We start from the raw sequence: 19,646 nt of genomic DNA on the forward strand, positions 1-19,646 counted from the left end.
GTCTCACGAGATTCCTTCATTTCTGCATTATCGCCTCTAATAAAACAGTCAGGTAGAATACGGGCGTATACGGTGTTGTGAAGAAGTACGATAATGGCTAAAGCAACTAAAGCTAGGAGAAGAAAAAGACCCATATCACTATCAAGTACAGACACTTACACGGCGGCAGAATATTTAACAGGAATTCTTAGGTCAAGAACACTGGCGTATGTGGTTGCTCAACCTCCTTCGTTTTTATTCATTGTTTGTTTGCTGTTAATCGTTGTGTTTTTGCCATTGCTCGCGATCTACGTTCAGAACGCTGATCAAATTCCCGACCTGGATACAATGCTGGTTAGAATTCTAAATAGTGCACATGATATTGTAGATTGTAACTCTGTATCTATGTCTGTAACGTGTTACTGCGCATTTGTCAATCGTCGTGATCTAGTTTGTTAGAATCAGAGGCATTGTTGCTTCTGTGAGCTCATGGGCATTGTTCTTATTGTATTATTATGTACTATACATGCTCTTGTGTTCCCATCCTCTCTACTATAGCCCTGCCAGGCTACTACTGTCTGTTACAAGCAAATGTCTCAACAATAAAGTCTATTGTACTGTAAATGTTTTAGTGATGTTTTAATGTTTGGGATTTGAGCTAATATTACTGGTTAACTTAAAATTTCCTGAATCACCTACTACTCTACAAACATCTCCGTAGGGCAAGTGATTTTTGTGTTAGTTATTAATTTTTCAAAAAGTATCAGTAATTTTCATGGAACAAAATTTCTTTGTTTAGACATTGATCTCCATAAAGTTTGTACAGGAGCTACAAAGCACAAAATATTTAATTTTCGTGGATAAGATGCCTGTGAAATCCACAAAGATTTGTAAATTTGTTGCCCTACAGTAATACAGCAGAACCTCTCTTAAACATGTAAAGTTCTCTGTATGTTTAAGCTCTCTGTAAAAGACAGTTTCTGAGGTCTCCATAGACCCTTACCAATATGATTACCGTAAATTGGGAAATTGTCGTTCAAGCAAGATAATTTAGTTTTAAAATTCAGTGTGTTATATTTTCGTGGACAGCCTAAGCCACGAAAATATTTTACTAGCGAATTTTTTTGTACGGCAAATAATTTTGTTGGTGTGCCAGAAATGAACATGCAAGATACGATTAGCTAGTAAAAGTTGACATACCTGTTATACATTGAATGGGAAATTGTGATGGATGCCCAGCTGTGACTGGCCATGTGAGACTAGATATTGGAACTCTGACGGTAGGCCATTTCTCCAACAGTGTACTACTCATTCCTCAAGTGCTTTGATCTCAGTTTTGACGGCTCAGCCTCCAAAAAAAATATTTTGCAATAGAAAATATTCAAGAGCAAAAATATTTAGCGTTATTTATTTTCGTTGGTATAGGCAACCACAAAATATTTTTACTGTCGAATATTTCCCAATCTACAGTATACCTCTGAAAAGTACAGCCTCTTTATAACAGTAACATTTTGTCTGGTTCCAAAGTATCCATTGTATAAAAGTTCCACCATATGTGGGACCTGTACTATACTATATAGCTAAAGGCTTTGCAAGCATGAGCAAATGGTCTCTGGTTTATCATGGCTAACATTTTTTACATTAAAAGTATAAGACATTGTACTTAAGTATTGTCTGCCTTCAGGCCAGGGAATTTGGACCTGCAGCCTGTTACTAAATGAGCAGTGGAGTAAGCAAAAACTGTCATTTGAGGCTTTTTTTTCCAATTGTTATTTTAACAGGGAGGCAGCATCGGTCAAAGCTGTTCTTCAGCACGTCCTGCACACAACGTACATCATAAACACACACACATGCAATAATTACTTATGTACAAACTAACATCACTAAAATGTCACTACTTATGCTCTACAGTACTTATACACTCCTTACTATTGTGTTGAAGGAAATGTGATGGTAGTGGTTGTCCTAAAATCACCTTACCAGTGATAAACCTGAACAAAATAGAATGATGCAAACCAGCTGAGACACAAGCCAACTGTCCTAGGACAATCTTCTTTAGTTAAATTCCTATTATACATCATTACAAAACTGTAAAGTTTTTTCTGCCATAATGATAGATCTTACACTAGCTGGCCTACTATATGTGACCGAATTTATTAGAATTACATACTAGCTCACTGCTCTCTCTAAGACTTTATCATTGGTTCATTAGTTAACCTTAGAAGAAGCACCTCTGCATTCCATTCAGTCACTATGCAAAATACAGACGATTCATGCACCCCAAGTATCAATTACTGTCTCAAAGTGTGGCCATTATGCTTTGCTTTCAGCTATGTTCAGCCTGTTACACAGTGTTACAAATGTATTAGAAGTGTCTCTGCAATCGATCCAGTCATCACGGAAAATACGGACGATTCTTGTGTACAAACATACTGTATGTAGGGAAGCCATCGACACCTTGGGCTGTCAACATCGCTTCTTCCCGAGACATGCCTTTTGGCATACTGCTCGTTACATACAATGCTCGCATCATGGACCTCCTTGTGCCCCATTTCATTTTTGCTAATTGAACAGTGAAAAAACCAAGCCTGTAGCCTTAGCCATTATCAATTACGCTTGCCTGAAGGCATCAGGCAGGCAGGCAGTTAGTCAGTAGAACAATTTTGTAACAATTTATTGGAAGCCTTTAGGATGATACTGAAGGCACTTTTGGGCTTGGTTATATCTAACCAATACTGCCAAGGTGCCATGAAGCTATCTATTGTGAAGCTGGTTTTGGGTGATTTTTTTTTGGCCAGAAAAACCCAAACTTCCATGATCCCTAATATACAGTATTGTATGATAAAATACAGTAGTAGTGAAATTGCTAGAAGTCATCAGTTTTTGCTAATTCCACTCCTTACACTTAGCAGGTTCCTTTAGCTAGCAATCCTTAACATGTGTAAATTTAACCAAATGTATATCAGCCCAGTAGTCTGGTGTTACAGTGTAGTCCAATCCAGTGATTAGTAATACCCTACTGTTGAAAGTATAATTGCATCAACATTAATGTATGTGTCATGTAGAAATGGAAGAGTTTCACTGGGAGCCTGAGGAAGGAATCATTTTGTATGAAGCATAATGATGCACATAGTAACGGTACAACTGGAGAGCTTCAACCATTACCAACCAAACATGGGAACATCACACTTGTCACCTTGACAGCTGGTGTGGAGGTGAAAGTGTCTTCCCACATTGGCAGCTCTAACCAAGTGTGGTATGCTCTCATAAATGGAAGTGAGAGTAAGTAATTGCGTGTGTGTATAATTATCATGTGTATTATTTCATGTTTTATTTACAGTTGATGTTCAAGACTGTGTCACTGTTCGGATGTCTATTCCATTTATGACTGGTATGTATTTTATTTTGTGTGTCTGTGTGTAGAGTATGTGTCCCTTTTCCCAGCATCTCCCCAACATTTGTGGAATGCTGATATCATCCTGTTATGGCTGCTATGTGTTCTTATTTTTACAGCTTCTTGCTCTAAAGGATCATGTCAGGCTTGTCTTGAAATCAGTCTTCCTAATGAAACCAAATATGTGAATGATGTACAGACAGGGTAGGATATTGGTACAGTGAAACTTGCCAAGGAACAAGTAGCTGTTGTTATTCACTAATAGCAAGGGCGTAGCCAGAAACGAATTTTAGAAGGCAAAGCAAACCTGACTATGCTATTAAGAGTTGAACATAGATGACTGTTCTATTAGAATATCTTGATCTTTTGCTGGTCTGAATTCTCTGTTCAAATGCAGAATCCTAAAGTTTACTCGGTTGCCTCGATGGTAGCTATGCAGGTTCCAAGGAGCGGACAGTATTTGAAGTGACTTTCAGCCACTGCTGATTACCTACCCAAGCGTATGAAGTGCTTTTTAATATGAAAGTCATTCACCAAAGGCATTGATGTTGTGGCTAGATTAGATGGTAATTGTTATTTTCAGAAACGTTGATGAAGTTGTGTTTTTCTACTCTTTGGCTGGTTTCACTGAAACATGTGTACATGGTATATGATACTGACTGTTCTACAGGAACCAGCCCTCGTTGAGTTGTCCCCATTACACTACTAACAGTAGTACACAATTTAAGGAATTGTATCTGGGCGAGTCCAGTTGTAAAGAAGTGGGTCGTATTGTAGAGAAGTACCGTCAGCATGGCATTGTACTGGTCTATCTCACAGAGGTATGTGTATTGGTACTCACACTACACTGTAGAGTAGAGTTTAACTTTCCATAGCCACCCACTATTTATACAGCAAATGCTCCATTGGATTTAAGCTCCAATTTACTGCTTTGGGGACTTGGGATTGTGCTTTTCTGTGTACTCTGAAAAATAACATTCATAAGTGACTTTGTAGCATTGTTTACTGTTAAAGAGAAAGACTTTCTCTGTAGCTGACTTGACTTTTATGTGTCAGAAAAGAATATCCCCAGCTTGTATGTTCTCAATCAAAAGTTTGTTACAGTGTACACTGTATGGCTTTAATGGAAGTCAGGTGCAGTAATATTACACTATACCAAGTTACGCAAATTTTCACCTGGTATTTCCTTTATATGAAGCCTGCTACACCCACCAGAAATCTTGATTAAATTAAACTGTTCATAAATTTGATCGTGGATAAATATATATTTTAGGTCTATGATTTTGTAATTACACAACATTTAAATTTGTTAAAGCTGATAAAATGTGGCTTCATCAAGTTGTCAAAATTTCCTGTTGTATAGTAGTACCAAGAGTTTACTACTATATTATGAACTCTTGGTAGTATCAGTATTTGAGTATGGTTTGCTAGAGAAATTCACTGATATCTATCTTGTGTGCATTTTGAAAATCTCTCTTTATATATTTCAGAAGGAACAAGCTACTAGTGGACGCAGACTATACCTGTGTGCTGGTCTGGCACTCCTGGCTGCCGTTGTGTTCAGCATACTTTCCTCAATAATGGACAAACCAAGAGATAGTCGGATGGGAAACGAATGAATTGTAATCTGTGTAGTGCTATTAAAATATATACATAGCAATAAATAAATAAATACAGTTATTTTGTACATATCAAAAATATCATTGGTTTAAAAATGTAATTCAGCAGTGAAGTTTTATGATTATAGAATGAATGATTCGTTAGATGTGAGTCGTTCATAGCCCAGAGCTATCATTGCTGCATTTGATATGTCTTCAATTTGTCTGATGGCTGAGTTTGAAAGTCCTTTCTTCCAGTCATACAAATTGTCGTCTCGTAGTTCATCAGTGTGTGTCTCTGGCAAGAAATTGCTCCTTGTCAGTTGTAGTATCTGGTGTAGCGATGCAGTACTCATCGGAGTGCCCACAAAGGAAAATATTATTTCGGCAGTATGCTGTGGATTCAACACTACATCTTCAATTCTAATCACCAAGAAATCCTCCACTTCTTTTAGACCATACAATGTAGTAATAGTGTCAGCATACCACAGGTTGCTCAGGAACTCAACTGGATCCACTGGCTCATCTGATAGCATCTTCTCCACAAGAACTCTTACAGACTCAAAATGCCACGCATAGTTCTTTTTGAACAAGCACGGACTTGACCGGAGACTTTCTTTTACCGTTTCCTTCACTGTATCATATAATTTGTTAAGTATTATGTGATACACCCATGACCTAGGATCTCGCACTACATAAATCAGTCTAGCCCCCTCTCCAATCACTGTCTGTACCCAGGGCAGTTTCAAATTCCAGTCACCAGTTGTGCTGGCCATTGCAACCTGTCGATGGGTGTATGACTTACTAGTATATGTGTTTAGTAATTTGTTACTTTTTCTTTCTTCCATCACCAAATCTGGCTTGGTGAACCGATCTCTGAACCAGTTCATTGTTGCTTCATCACTGTCTGATCCATTATTCCAAACACAGAAGTTGACAAGCTGTCTTGAGAACATGGTAGGGATACTGAAGTCATCAGGGATTCGGGCATAAACAAAGTCATCAGTGTGATAAAACAGCTGGCCAACTATTTCTGAGCCACCCCACTTCAGTGAAGATACAAACACAGATGGAAACTGGGAATTGCCATAATGAAATCCTGTTGATGGAACCATTACAAGTTGAGGTAGGTAAGACACACTGTGTAGCATCACTAGAACAAATGACACGACTGCAATTGTGATTAACAGTGGCAATGCCAAAAAACGACTTGATGTCTTGTTGCCATACCAGAGATGAAATCCTGCCAAACAACATACAACTACCGTTAACACTAAAAGAATGGTAAGAGTGTTGTGAGTGTGAACATCTTTCTCTAGTTGCTGCACATCTATAGTTCTGTGAGGCTCTGGATTTGAAACAGAAACATCAAACTTATTGTAGCCAAAATAAACAGCCATAGAAGAGACCGCAGTTGTGAGTGTTGCAAATCCAGTGTGACCAAGAAAGTTCATACGGCTGGTAAGATTGTCATGCTCTGTTGATACAGCCAGGTTGTAAATGTCACCATCCACGTTCACTTGAACCATGTAGCCAGTAGGGGAGTCCAACGTGATCAGTGGTGATGTCACAGTTGGCCCAGGTCCAGCCAGAACATACGCCACTCGTGTAATATGACCACTAAGGGGTACAGTAACATTCAAATACTGGGAGTCTCTTGTACCAATTGGTGAGCTCTGATCTTGGACAGGATGAGAGGAAGCCATTGTTCCTTTGTCGTGTGACGTTGTCCACATCACTTTAGACTCGCTGTCATCTTGTACAAGTGTTGCTTCAGGTTGTAACTTATCTGGCACCTGGAGGCTTCCTGAAGACATCTGGAAGAAGGCAGCCATTGTGTCAAGGTTACTATGAGGAAGGGTTTCCACATGATCAATAACTAGTAGTACATCTGGAGTGATCAGGAGTATGGCTCTGTAGACACTCTTTAACTGCAGTCTTTTGGAGTAGGCATCCACAGCTTCCCCACTGATAAACACATATTCATTGTCATCATAAGCAGCAATAATTTCACCATGCAACATTGTTGCTTCTGGGTTGAACCAGTCCAGCCACTTGTAGCATTCTCCTATCTGTCCCTCGTAAGGTGGAAAACACTTTGCCATAGACGAGGGTGCAAACATAAGGACATTGTTCTTAAAAGAGAACTTGGTTCCATAGTAGCCTTCTGAAATAAATGGTTGTCCACGTGGTGAAAATGTGAAAGAATTCTGATCAGGATGCTCATGGCCAGGGTTAAGTGAATCCCAGCCACGTATAATACTGTTAAACAGGTGTTGGTTTAAAGCATTGTTAATGGCCCGACCATGAAGGTAACCTGACTTGAATGATAGAAAAGTACTACCAGGGGTAGCATGGGCACCATACGTCACAACTCCCCAATCTGAAAACAGATAGAGTTCAGTTTCGTTGGCATTGTCTGGAGCTAACTCAGACACACTGGGGTCATACCAAATGAATTCTGTATGATAAGTCGTCCATCTTTGACCAAATGGTGGCTTAAGGTAACCAGCTGTTTGTCTGTTTTCTCTTATCCTTGAAGCTAGCCAGTTTGCATGTCCTTTCTTCATCACAAATGCATCAATGAAGACCAGTTGACTCTCTGGTCCATAAAACCAGTGTGGATTTGAGTCAGCAATTCCAACAGTCTCCATGAAACCTGGTAGAACTGTTTCATAAATAAACCAGAAATACTGTGTGAACCATTTGTTTGAGTAATAGTCAATTCCCATGTGTCTCTTGGCAAAGAAAGCAAACATTGTGAGTGAGCGTGATGTGTATGTTGAATATGGCACACCCTCATCCAAAGACCCATCCACAATTAGTGTCAGTAGGTTCATGGAGATGTTAAGATGACTTGTTATGAGGTGCACCCAGAGATTAGCTCTGGGGTCATGCACTCGGACTACTAATGCAGCAGTCAGGATACCAACACAGTTATTCAATACATGATTCTGCAGGTGCTGTAGGCCCCAGGGGGCTCGCTTGAAGCGTTCAAAATTTCTCATTGTTGTTTTCCGGATTCGCTTAAAGTAGCGTTCCCTTTGGTCCAGTGTCAGACGATTATAGAGAAAATCATAAGCTGTAGCAAGCCCAACTAAAGTGTGTGATATTGGCATCTCATCATTAGCAGCTGCTGTCACCTCCCAGCTAGGAAAACTGGACAATCTTTCCATATATTCCAAGGCCAGCTCTAGAGCTGCATCATCTTCTGGGCGGATCAAACAGTACATGGCTAAAACGCCCAAATTATTTCCATATTTCTCATTCCACGCTGACTTGAATTTAAGAATGTCGGTAGGAGGTAGATATTGAGATTTATAAGCCTTCATTTCGGCTACTGCATTCTCAATGGGTCGGAATACATGGCTGGCTGCACCATCTGCTTTTCTCCGCAGTGCTGGAACATCCTTGAAACTAAAGTACAACATTGGATAGGTCGGCTCATGTTCATCCGTGACGTAAGTGATTGCTACAAAGCAGAAAGAACAAATTGACAATTAAGTATCGATCATGTTGCAGGTGCTTAAATACCTTGTCTTGGATCCGCCTCTAGAGTCCTACTATAATGCCATAGACAAGAGAACAATAAAAGAAATGTTAGTGCTATCCATTCTACTCTCCACATTGTAGATATTCACCATTTCGTGAAGTGTAAGTGTCACAGTAACTCGAGGTTTATGGTGCGATTTTAAAAATGTGTATTGTGCACTAAATTATTAGAAGTAAAAGTTTATATGGGCGCCCCAACTTTGACTGATGCATTGTTAAACACAGGAAGAAAATGGCTAGTACTAGTGGAAGAGTGGTTAATCTGGCTGGGTTGTTGGTAGTCTTGTCTCTGATGGTCGCCTTTTTCCATTTTTATGCTCGTTCAAGCTACAGCCAACAATCATTAGACAGGCCAGAAGTAAGTTTTGTGCGAGGTTTTGTGTACGCCATCGTGATAACATTTACTGTGTTACATGGTGGTACTGCTAAACTGAAGTAGTATGTGTTATCAAGAGTTCAATTAATGAGGAATTATAATGCTGCCAAGATTGGAGCGGTGTAGACTTTGTTGTATGCTGTTTGATATTATGCAAGGGGGTGACACATAGTCACTCACTGTAGGTAGATCTGCGACCACGGTCAAAGGTCAAGGCCACCAAAACCGTGCCAATTCAAGGGTAAAAGTTTCCAACCCACAATTGAAAAGTGCTGAAATATCGTCGCTAAGTCACCGGTCAAAGGTCGAAAAAGGCTCTTAGTCACAGGTCAAAGCGAAATTTCGGCCGGTCAAGACTTTGACCGCGGTCGCAGATCTACCTACAGCATGTACCTGCCTTGTTATGCGATTAATTGCTATAGGTGTCTTATCTGTAGTCCTCAGGTTGTATTGATGAGTTATAGTTTACGAAATCGTGATTACGTCGATTTCTATGTTGTGAGAAGTCAAGGTGTTTTGTCTTCTAGCAGAATTAACTATCTCAACATGCTGCTATGTAGCTACATAACACAGTAGCACTGAATAATAGATCTCTAGTGCATTTTTATGACAGTAAGACACTATTCGTGATATAGATGATATGATAGTAGAAGTTCAACTAGTACGTACTTGTTTTCTACGAAGAGACATGCAAGAAGGGATGCATTATTTTATGGATATATTATTTAGTATGATCGACACTGTATTCTTGTATTCCCAAGATTAATAGTTTTGCTGAGTGAAAAACAGGTCATTATCACAAAATTCCATTCTGCTGTATATTTAAATAAAAATGTTATGCATGCTACATATTACTCATGTTTTAATCACTTTGGTACACACTGAAACAAAGCTCAAATCAATAAAACTTAATACATCTCGTGTTTGTACAGCAAACGGTACAGGAGTTATGGGTGCTTATTTACAATGCGGTGGAAATAATTGGCGAACAGCCTTCTTTGTCCACACAAAGGAGTACAGGGAACCTTAGTGGATTTAGTAAACATATTGAGCCAAGTGTCATCTTCGTAGCTTGTTTCAGTTGTGTTGATTAATTAAGCCATCCCTCCTGGGGGAGACTGAGTGTAGCGCTTGGGTGGCCTGCAGTTTGAATCCTGGGGTAGGAGCGATTTTTTTTTCTTTCTTAGACCCTTTTCTGTTTCACCTTATTGTTAGCTAGGTTAAGTAACCATTTAAAGTCTCCAGTTCTTGTTAGGTTAGGTAATCCTAAGGCTGCAGCACATGTTGCTGTCAGACCTTCAGTGCTGGTCACGCTAATAATAATTAAGCGCCTATGGTTTATTTGCCATATTGTTACTGTACAAATCGAATTTATTACTGTCCCAACTGTCTAGTGCTATAAATCCAAAATTATTCGTCGTATAAGGCTGAAACTTTGATTGTACACTCCTTTGTTACTATAGATAACAGAGAAACAACAAAATGTAATTCAAGGAGTAAGTGAAAATGACAAGTTTTTACTCAGCCAGTCACATACTGGATTACAACAAATTTTGACGATAGACTAAATTAATTTTACCAAACCACCAAATTTAAAATTCTTTTCGTAACTTGTGTCCAAGCTTTTGATAGCAGTTGTCGAAGTCGGTTTTTACAAGCCAAGTGTGACTTTGTGGATATTAACTAAACTAGCATGACTCCACGCATGCAAGTGGGTGTGGCTCACGACAAGCTGTCTGCAGTAAGACTAAACTAGAACTTGTACTTGATTAGTGGGCATGGCTCTGCTCCTCATAAGCTTGCAGACAGCAACAGACATGGATTTGTGCAGTCCTATTGATAAATGGACAAGGCTGCATGTATGCCTACAGACAGAAACACTTGAGTGGACGTGGCTCATTAAAGAAACTGGGCTGCAGGTAATACACTTCCACACAAAGTATCGATCCATTACACACATGATCCAATCTGGGATATTCTATAAAGCAGGGATTGCACAGCATGCACGCTTCATCCTTCTGTCAGCTTACAACACGTATAGCCTCACATGCAACAGTGTAGCACCAATTTATCAGCAATAAATGAAATTACACCAAATTAAAATCTCACCAACTGCAATTTCATCCCATATATTAGTTTCAGCAATATTTGTTGTTATGCGTACATAAGTCTGCATCTGATGGTAATATTAAGATAGGCAATACTAATGCATTGCTATCCCAGTATGGAGGCAGTTACTTCCATTTTTGATTTTTCTTTCTTTGATAGAAACTTCATTATATGTTACATTGTGGGGATATTGCAAATACCGTGCACTCTAGTCATCTGTCATACAATACAGTTGTAGGCATCATGAATGTTTGCACCTTCCCATGAAAAAAAATATATTCTCCAGAAATCAGCCTCACAATACCTTCAATGAGGCCTTGGCAGCAGTATTGGTTAAGTAGCCCAGTAGTGCCTTCAGGGCAACCAGAAACTTTAATAGTGGATTTTGTATATAGCTGACTGCCTTCAGACAAGAATAACTCAATAACAGCTAAACTTGGTTTTTTTAATGGGGCGGTGCCATCAGGTCCAGTTGATTGGGTTTCCACTTTTTGTAAAGATTGATATACTCTAACAGAGCAGTCAGCTATTTTAATAGAGCAGTCACTTACCTTCTGCTATTGTTGTGATATGGTGCCTCCAGATTCATTCTTAGACTTGCTTTTTGTTGGGCGAACATTCCCCCCATACACCCCTAGGTGTAGCATACATTGCTATCCCACTTTGTCCTACAATGCATCCACCATGCAATAGCAACCTGATCACTTTAAAATATGTTGCTACAGCCCTGTATATTCAACATTGCTTCATCTCAACAGGTCTTTTGACATGCTCCACGCAATACATACAATGTATGCACCTTAAGAATAATTCTGGCGGTGCCCAGTGTTGGTAAAGTCAATCATAATCATTTTAAATGGGATATTTAGTTTTAGTGTTATGCCAATGTTTACCCACTTTGTATTGTACTTGTCTTTGTATCTGTGTGGTTGCATTTATAGAGACATGAGATGACACTGGATGAAGATGATCTGGAGAAGTTAAAGCCACATTTTGGTCATGTGCTGTTAGAGCAGAGAGCACAGATCAAGTTGAAGGCTGCCATGCGGCCCAAGAGGGAAGACCCGTGGGCGGTCAAAGGCGAGTACAAATATCCTGTTGAAAGAGAAATACAGCAAGCTTCACCTTTTCCTGTTTTGCGACCTCTGGCTGGTAAGTGTGTATTGGTAAGACTGTGTGCATTTACACATTTTCATTCACATATTCACTTTATTGTTTACTGTGGAGCTGGGACAAAGCCAAATTTGATGCTCTGACAATGTGTACCTCATTTCAGCAACGCATATATATAGCAGCAAACATGCTTTAAAACTGTCCCCAGTACTGATGCATACAAACATACTTGTAGAACAAGATGATGTGATACCATACTGCAGGTTATTGTTGTGAGGTCCTAATTTTTGCAAAGAAACTGTTAACATAGCCTACAGAATAAATTTGTGCGATTGTAAAATCTGCGAGACATAAACAATTTCTCCATAATTCTATGGCAAAGTTACAAATACAGAAGATCTATAGACAAAACTTTGCTGACTTGAAAATATAAGAAATTCGGTACATGCCAGCAGAAATTAAGCTTCAATTCACCAATCATATCAGGAGCTTATGAGCCGTTGAAGGCGGCAAAGGAGCATGAAACTTACACTGCCTGCCAGGATCCAAATCAATCGCCAATTAGTTTCCATATAAGGAAAATAAAATCTTGTTATTTGAAGTTGTATACGAAATTGCGCGTGACCAGTGACACATGGCGATGGTAAAGTTGGCTGATTCTTCCTCGAGGTCTTTCTCTTCTTCAATGGTGGCGAACTTGTCTCTACTTCGTGCGGCTGGAGCGCCATTTGTGCATGGCGTAAAACAAACACAGTGACGTAATTTGGATTGTCAGTTTCATGCTCCTTCGCCGTCTTCAGCGGCTCATAAGCTCCTGATCATATATACTAATCAAACTCCACAGCCTTCATGGTGTCTTTTTTAATGTATCATGCAAGATTACAAAGAATGGATCATGTGATCTTAACAACTACTCAAGTTTCCCTAACCGATTACCTAAATTGTTAATAAGTAATTGCAACATTTGTCTAACCTTTTGTAACTTTATGACATATTTGGTATGGTAGTCCAAGAAGTCATGTTACCATCCACCATAGCTTAATTCATTCTGGCTGGCTCTCATCAGGACATTTATTTCGTTGAGCCATTGTGCCATAAATATAGGCTGGGTTCGCAGAGTTAATAAGGCGAGCTATTCTTGGTGTCTTTACACTAATAAATATGCAAGTAAGGTAAAACAAGGAATCAGGTTACAGCAGCAATGGCTAACTAAGCTTACACCACTCGAATCAGATGTCTCTATAATAATTTACATTATAACACAACTCCTTTTTCATATCTGTTAATGCCATATTGAGCTAGGATTACCTTCCATGCATCAACCAAATTCCTTCCTTAGAATGTCAGCTATCTGCATGTGTATGGGTTGTGTTGTCATTGTGGATACCACTTTAAGCCCAGAAACCTTTTTAGTGAGTCCCACCTGTTGTTAAACAGCTCAACACTGACATGAGCCAATGGGGCATAGGACATGACAATACACTGTGTAACCAATGCATCAATCTGGCTGCACGAAATACCAACATCAGCTAGCCTTGGTTCAAACCTGGCGTAGTATGGGATACTGGTGATTGTGACAATGTAAAGGTCTATTATGTGCCTAAGGAATTTCATACATGTCCAGATGATCCTATATGTTGGATCCTATATGTTGTGAGAAGAACAATATCATTATACGGTCACTGCTGCAAGGAGATAGTTTCATCTACATCATCCCCAGCTTTGATGTCTTTGCAATTGAACCATGGCCAGTATTTGTTTTCTAGTACACATAATAATATATTTGTAATTGTTTGATGATTAATTTTACCTTGATGACCATTGCATCCTTTGCCTGACAAGACCACATATTAGGGTTATCAGGCCTTCATTTAGGAAATGAGTCAAGATGGGGCAAAATAAGGTTTTATATGAGTAAGGGGGGGGGCAACAGTGTATCTCAGACTTCCATTTAAACTTTTTGCTAGATTTAGGGGGGGAGAGTTTGGAAGTTGTGGTAATATACCTACAAATATCCTTTTCTTCTAAACCACTGTAAGTACTGCGTAGCATATGGTTTTCTATCTCATAATTCTTAATAGTGGGTTATCCTCTTGTATCAGTGTCTGCCTAATAGACATTGCTTGGCCAGCCACATTGTTTAGTTCGAATAAACCAGAGGTACAGAAAGTTAATGCAAGTAAGCAAGTCTTTCTGAATCGTGCATCCTTCATTGTTAATACTTTTCACTTCTGTAGTTTCCCTACTGAGAGGGTATTTAATTAATTCAACAACCATCATTCTTTGTGTTCAGTATTTTAAAAAAAATTTACAGAATATCGATTGTCTGATGTTAAATTACTAAGAAATTAGCTCCAATAAAATTCAAATGACTGTAGATCTAAACATGAACTTTGCACTATAGGTAGACTGTTTTATTGGAGGATTGGCAATTACAGGTGGACTGTTAGTCGTTGATACGTGCTGCGCTTCTGATAACAATGCATTAGTGATTTGATTCTTGTAGTGATGGAAACATTGACTGCATGGATGCTAAATGTTTAGCAGGGCTTAGATGTACATGATGATTTATTAACCATCATAAGCTAAAGGGATAGAATTAATAATATTTACCTGTGTGAAGATGTGTTGTCTTTGCCTGTTGCTTTATAAATATAGCAGCTCTGTCCCAAAATTCTGTATCCTTACAAGGCACTTGTACTGTTCATCCATCATGTTCCATGCTTATGAACTTCACCATAGCACCCACTTCTATATCTGACCACTGTTGTTGAAGTAGCCATGACTGCTTAGGTGTAACAGTACTCTTCAATGAATTTGTCATTTTATCCTTGACTAAGTATAAATGGGTGCATTAGAATAGCAATTGCTCTCATTTTTACTGATAATCCATAAAGCAGTGCACGCCATAATTACTACTTATATACAGTGGAACCTTGATTATCCAAACTAGTCGGGGGGAAAGTGTTTATATAATTGAATTCTAACATCCATACATTTATATACAGAGCTTTGTTCAACTACTCTAATAAAGCATACACTTGTTGACAAAATACTCTAATTTTGAGTAATCAACTATTTGGTTAATCGGTGTTCGGATAATCAAGGTTCCACTGTAATTCATTTCATGACCTAACTCCCTGGACATGGGCAGTATTGGATATTGCAGAAGCATTTTCATATCATTAATGTATTGGGAAGTGACAAATGGCATTGGCTTAGAGTGATTTTCTATTAGAGTGAATTGTGATCAGCTACCATTCAATGCTGCTGCATTCAGAACATTGTTAGTAATGTAGGGGCCTTGCAATTCTTGTTTTGTTTATGTGCTAGGCAGTGGAGTAGGGAGGCTAGGGGGCTGAAACTCCCTCTCAGTCTGCTGAGGGGGGTTAAGCTTATCCCCCCCTCAGAATGATGTCTTGCCGAAATTATCCTTCTTGGTGTGGGGCTGAAAACATGAAAAAATTGATATACTCTAATAGAACGCTCAAGTACCCCAATAGAACAGTCAATGTGCTTCTTAAAAATGTGTTCCATAAAAAAGCACCGATATATCAGCATATGCAGGTTTAATGGTTAAATGCTGCATGTTTATTAACCTGTACTAAACATTTTGCCCAAGGGGGCTTTTATTGACTGCAAATAGTCTTGATTTAAATGTTTTTAACTAAAAACCCCAACCCCCCACATCAACAACTTCCTCCGCTACTGTGTATACATGTACACCTAACAACTCTTGGTGAAGTTACTGATAATTGGGGTGGAGGGGGCTATACCAGCAGCAGCCCCCTAAGGCTACAAGGCACAGCATAGTGTATAGTAAACACATTGTTGATTAGTTAGTATTAACTGGGTACCAGTAACGCTTCCTTTATTGTATGGCATCAGTGGTTGTACTATTGTTGTGTACGTATTGTCAGTTAGTAATATATGTGTAACAATACATTGTAGGGCCACCACCAGCAGCTGGCAAGAAGACACCTCATATTGATTTTGTAGAAGAACCTCATCGACTGTTGAAGCCACAACCAACGTTTGATAATAAAGGGAAACTGTTGTATCCTAACATTGAAGATGAAGAGCCACTTAATTTTGAAAATTAAATAAAATAATATTATGTGTATACCTGTATGTATTGTATCAAATATCAGCCCTCCTACCAGTAAATGATTTCAAGTAATTTTAATATATAATAGTTGAGATACTGTATGTTCACACACTATAGTGACTACACTACATACTTTCATGTATTCACATGTGTCTTCTTCTCCTAGAACTTACTAAATACACGACTAGTGTGCTCAAAACTGACAAATACACATGTTATATAGACTACATTCTATTGGTTTAGGCCTGTATGAATAGCCACTCCACTTCCTAAAGCCTCACTAATCTACATGGTTGTGTAATGCCTGTGTTTGTAAATGTACTGTTCATTTGTAGTTATCATTTCATGGTTAATTGATACATGTGCAACATGGGGAGAAAGTGATCCACTCACCTATTATACACCAGCTGAGCTACGTGGACTACATTTGCAAGCGGAGGGAGTGACAAGAGTTTCTAAATAAGAGCCATATTTGGAATGGAGACATCTATGAAAGATTTGTTCTCTGTTAGACATTTATATACTGGGTAGTTAAAGATCTAATTATGGTAAACATCAAGTTTGATACAAACAGATCGATTAGTTAGTGACAAGCTTATAAATAAAACTGCGATGTTTGTTATAAACTTTCATTTATGTTCTATAAACATGATGATCAGTTGGTATGTACTTCACGCTGGCCAGCATGCCATGGATCAAGTGTATTGGCTATGTATACCTTTAGTAGGCAGTAGCAAAGTTTGTATAGTGCTGCATTATATTGGATATTAAACACCATGTTCCACCAACTGTGCAACAATTGTGCATGTGGACCAAATTGTAGAAAAATTTTCACATTTTTAGACTATATAGCTACATAGGTCTAAGTTAATATGCTCAAAAATTTTCCCAACTTTCATCTTCAGCCCAATTATGTTATAGTTAGTAGTATTTTGCTCAGTGTTCAGCAGGGGTGAAAACATATATAATGGGGGGGAGGGCAACTGTCTCCCTATTTTGAGGAGTGGAAGAGCAGTTCCCCTCTTTTCCCAATAAAGTACAGCAACTATATTGTACTTCTTTTCAGTTATTATACTGTGCCTTTTGGTTATGGAATACTATGTAAAGCAGTGCTAGGAATGTGAGGTATTCTAATAGAGCAGCCACCTATAACTGCTCTAATAGAACATTCAGTGGAAGCATATTTATTCAATCTGAATCTGAGTGTCTTCATTACCAGATATACATACATAATCAAGTGCAGGAGTCTATCTGAGATGCCTTCATCTACTGATGTACACTGAAATGTTTATATGTCTCATTTCAGCACTCCACTAATGAATACAGTATTTTTTCCCAGAAATTCTGCCTCCTGGTATGTCACATTTTCCCATAAAACATGATCAGATGTCTCTGTGCCAAGGTCATTGGACTTCCAGCATTAAGGAATTCAGCTAGTTAGATCGACTACTCTCTCTCTAAAATTTTATATATGTAAACCCTTTCTGTACGTGCCCTTTCTACCAGCAGAGAGCAGATTAAACTCATCCAACTCCTTAGCATTAAAATTACACTAAGCAATTGTACATAAAGATTTAAAGAAATAATTAGCAAAGGTCACTGTTTACTGTTTTAAATACAAGTAGTCTGGTGAGTTCTAGTACATTCTTCAAACACACGCACACGCACATATAGAAGGGACTCCCTTCGGCAATGAACAGCGTTGCCTATATACTGCCATTCTACCATGAGCCCTTAAACACAACTCACTGTAAAGAGTAATGAGCAACAAAGAGCTTGCCCTTATATACAGGGACTCAGTTACCACATGTTACAAAATAATTAAGGTAAACAGGTTACACATCAACACATTCTTGGCTGTTTAGTGTTACATCATGTTTAGTGTTACATCATGTGTCACAAGTTCTAGTTACACAATGGTGATGTAATTCCCCTCAGTAAACTGGCAATAGGAAACCATCAGGTTGGCTACTTGTTATCAACGATTAGCTACCCCTCTCAGGTTGGTTACAGTCTACTTTTTCCCAACTAGTGATACTTCCCTTCCATTATCAGTGCTTGTCAGCAACATTGCGCCGGCTCTTCCAAACCTCCTTAAGCAGGCCGGCATTGCAATGGGACACTGGTTGCTGCTGATTGACTTTTACTGATGTAGTCTTCCACTTCTTACTGTATCCTGGACTTCCTAGTGCATCTGAGGATCCTCTCTCACTAATGAAAATTGATATCTTGTCATGTGGACACTTCAAGGCATGCCATTACTTCTTGTGGCGCATATAACATTATAGCTACTACCTGCAATGCGTTGGGATGTCCCTAGAACAACCATGCATGTGATATACATAATGCTGCAAATGGCTACAATCAAGAGTTCATAATATATATACTAAGGAGAGTATCCTACTCTCATATACCCCTGTAGAAGGGCGTATCGTGAAGTTATGACGTAACACTTCTGAGTTCGCCCATTTTTCTTTGTATAATTAATGATGACATTAGTTGAACATGGTATCGATTGAGCGCGTGCCTAACAACGTCGCTAGCAACCAAATCATCTCCAGCTCTAAGCGTTTCTCACCGAACTACAATCGTACCCTCATGGCTTAAGACCACTTAGTAGGTGTTTCTTGCTTAGCCATTCGCGAATACGGCTATTCTGAGCGTCGCGAGTGTGAAATGGTGCTAACGATACTTTCACTTTTATGGCTGCTCGTACGTCACAAACCACAACATCTTGTCGTTACGTCATAACTTCACGATGCGCCTTTCTACAGGGGTATATGAGAGTAGGATACTCTCCTTAGTATATATATATTATGAACTCTTGCTACAATGTATATACATTCAATAGTTAGATACTAGCATAGCCTGGGGTTACCATATACTATACTTGAGGAAGATACTTAATTGGAACAGTAAACATGACACCCCATGTGTCCCAGAACTCTCACAAACCTTTTTCAGAATCCCCAGCATGGTGCTTTCTTAATTTTCTGAGCAGGTTATAATACTTCTAGTAAAATTCATAATATTATAAGCTAAAAACAAAAGAATTGCTGGAAAGAAAAATAGGTGGAAAAAAGCAAAATAGATAGAGAGCATTTATTATGAATATTTTTGGGAATAATAGGTAGTGGAAAGAATTAGGAATAAATGTTCTGGAATATTTGAAAGAATTCTAAGAATAATTGATGCAAAATTATATTTGCTTGCAGTATAGTGCAAAAATCTTACAGATGCAGCACTGGAACTGTGCAAGCCTGAAAACGGCTGAAAAGATGAAGATACTCTAATAGAGCAGTCACTTACTCTAATAAAGCAGTCACATTCAAGCTCATAATATAGCAGTCACTTTTATAATAACTCTCACTAATGTATTGATTTGTTTAGCACAAATTTCAGGAAAAATGAATTGCC

At 38.7% G+C, this 19,646-nt stretch overlaps 3 protein-coding genes across 3 annotated transcripts; 2 read left to right on the top strand and 1 right to left on the bottom strand.

Annotated features, from left to right (window-relative positions):
- Positions 1-47: 47 nt before the first annotated feature.
- LOC136243914 (uncharacterized) lies at positions 48-5,136 on the top strand. The gene is made up of 6 exons (XM_066035458.1): positions 48-333; positions 3,045-3,261; positions 3,320-3,370; positions 3,493-3,577; positions 4,044-4,194; positions 4,864-5,136. The coding sequence occupies exons 1-6, from the start codon at positions 94-96 to the stop codon at positions 4,990-4,992; spliced, it is 873 nt and encodes a 290-aa protein (XP_065891530.1). The 5' UTR covers positions 48-93; the 3' UTR covers positions 4,993-5,136.
- Positions 4,990-8,677, bottom strand: LOC136243913 (dermatan-sulfate epimerase-like protein). The gene is made up of 2 exons (XM_066035457.1): positions 8,506-8,677; positions 4,990-8,443 (listed from the first exon to the last, which is right to left on the bottom strand). Exons 1-2 carry the CDS (start codon positions 8,597-8,599, stop codon positions 5,115-5,117), a joined length of 3,423 nt encoding a protein of 1,140 aa, XP_065891529.1. The 5' UTR covers positions 8,600-8,677; the 3' UTR covers positions 4,990-5,114.
- On the top strand, positions 8,673-16,288 carry LOC136243915 (uncharacterized). The gene is made up of 3 exons (XM_066035459.1): positions 8,673-8,881; positions 11,950-12,160; positions 16,073-16,288. Exons 1-3 carry the CDS (start codon positions 8,756-8,758, stop codon positions 16,222-16,224), a joined length of 489 nt encoding a protein of 162 aa, XP_065891531.1. The 5' UTR covers positions 8,673-8,755; the 3' UTR covers positions 16,225-16,288.
- The last annotated feature ends 3,358 nt before the right edge of the window (positions 16,289-19,646 follow it).

This window comes from Dysidea avara, chromosome 14 (genome assembly GCF_963678975.1).
Source record: "Dysidea avara chromosome 14, odDysAvar1.4, whole genome shotgun sequence".
Lineage (NCBI taxonomy): Eukaryota > Metazoa > Porifera > Demospongiae > Dictyoceratida > Dysideidae > Dysidea > Dysidea avara.

Bases quoted from the DNA above. Each gene is read 5' to 3' on its own strand.
- LOC136243915 (XM_066035459.1), top strand. From the start codon at position 8,756: ATGGCTAGTACTAGTGGAAGAGTGGTTAATCTGGCTGGGTTGTTGGTA. The intron at 8,882-11,949 runs GTAAGTTTTGTG...TTGCATTTATAG, and splicing joins AATCATTAGACAGGCCAGAA to AGACATGAGATGACACTGGA. The intron at 12,161-16,072 runs GTAAGTGTGTAT...AATACATTGTAG, and splicing joins TGTTTTGCGACCTCTGGCTG to GGCCACCACCAGCAGCTGGC.
- LOC136243913 (XM_066035457.1), bottom strand. From the start codon at position 8,599: ATGTGGAGAGTAGAATGGATAGCACTAACATTTCTTTTATTGTTCTCT. The intron at 8,444-8,505 runs GTATTTAAGCAC...TCTGCTTTGTAG, and splicing joins AGAGGCGGATCCAAGACAAG to CAATCACTTACGTCACGGAT.
- LOC136243914 (XM_066035458.1), top strand. From the start codon at position 94: ATGGCTAAAGCAACTAAAGCTAGGAGAAGAAAAAGACCCATATCACTA. The intron at 334-3,044 runs GTTAGAATTCTA...TGTGTCATGTAG, and splicing joins CCGACCTGGATACAATGCTG to AAATGGAAGAGTTTCACTGG. The intron at 4,195-4,863 runs GTATGTGTATTG...TATATATTTCAG, and splicing joins TACTGGTCTATCTCACAGAG to AAGGAACAAGCTACTAGTGG.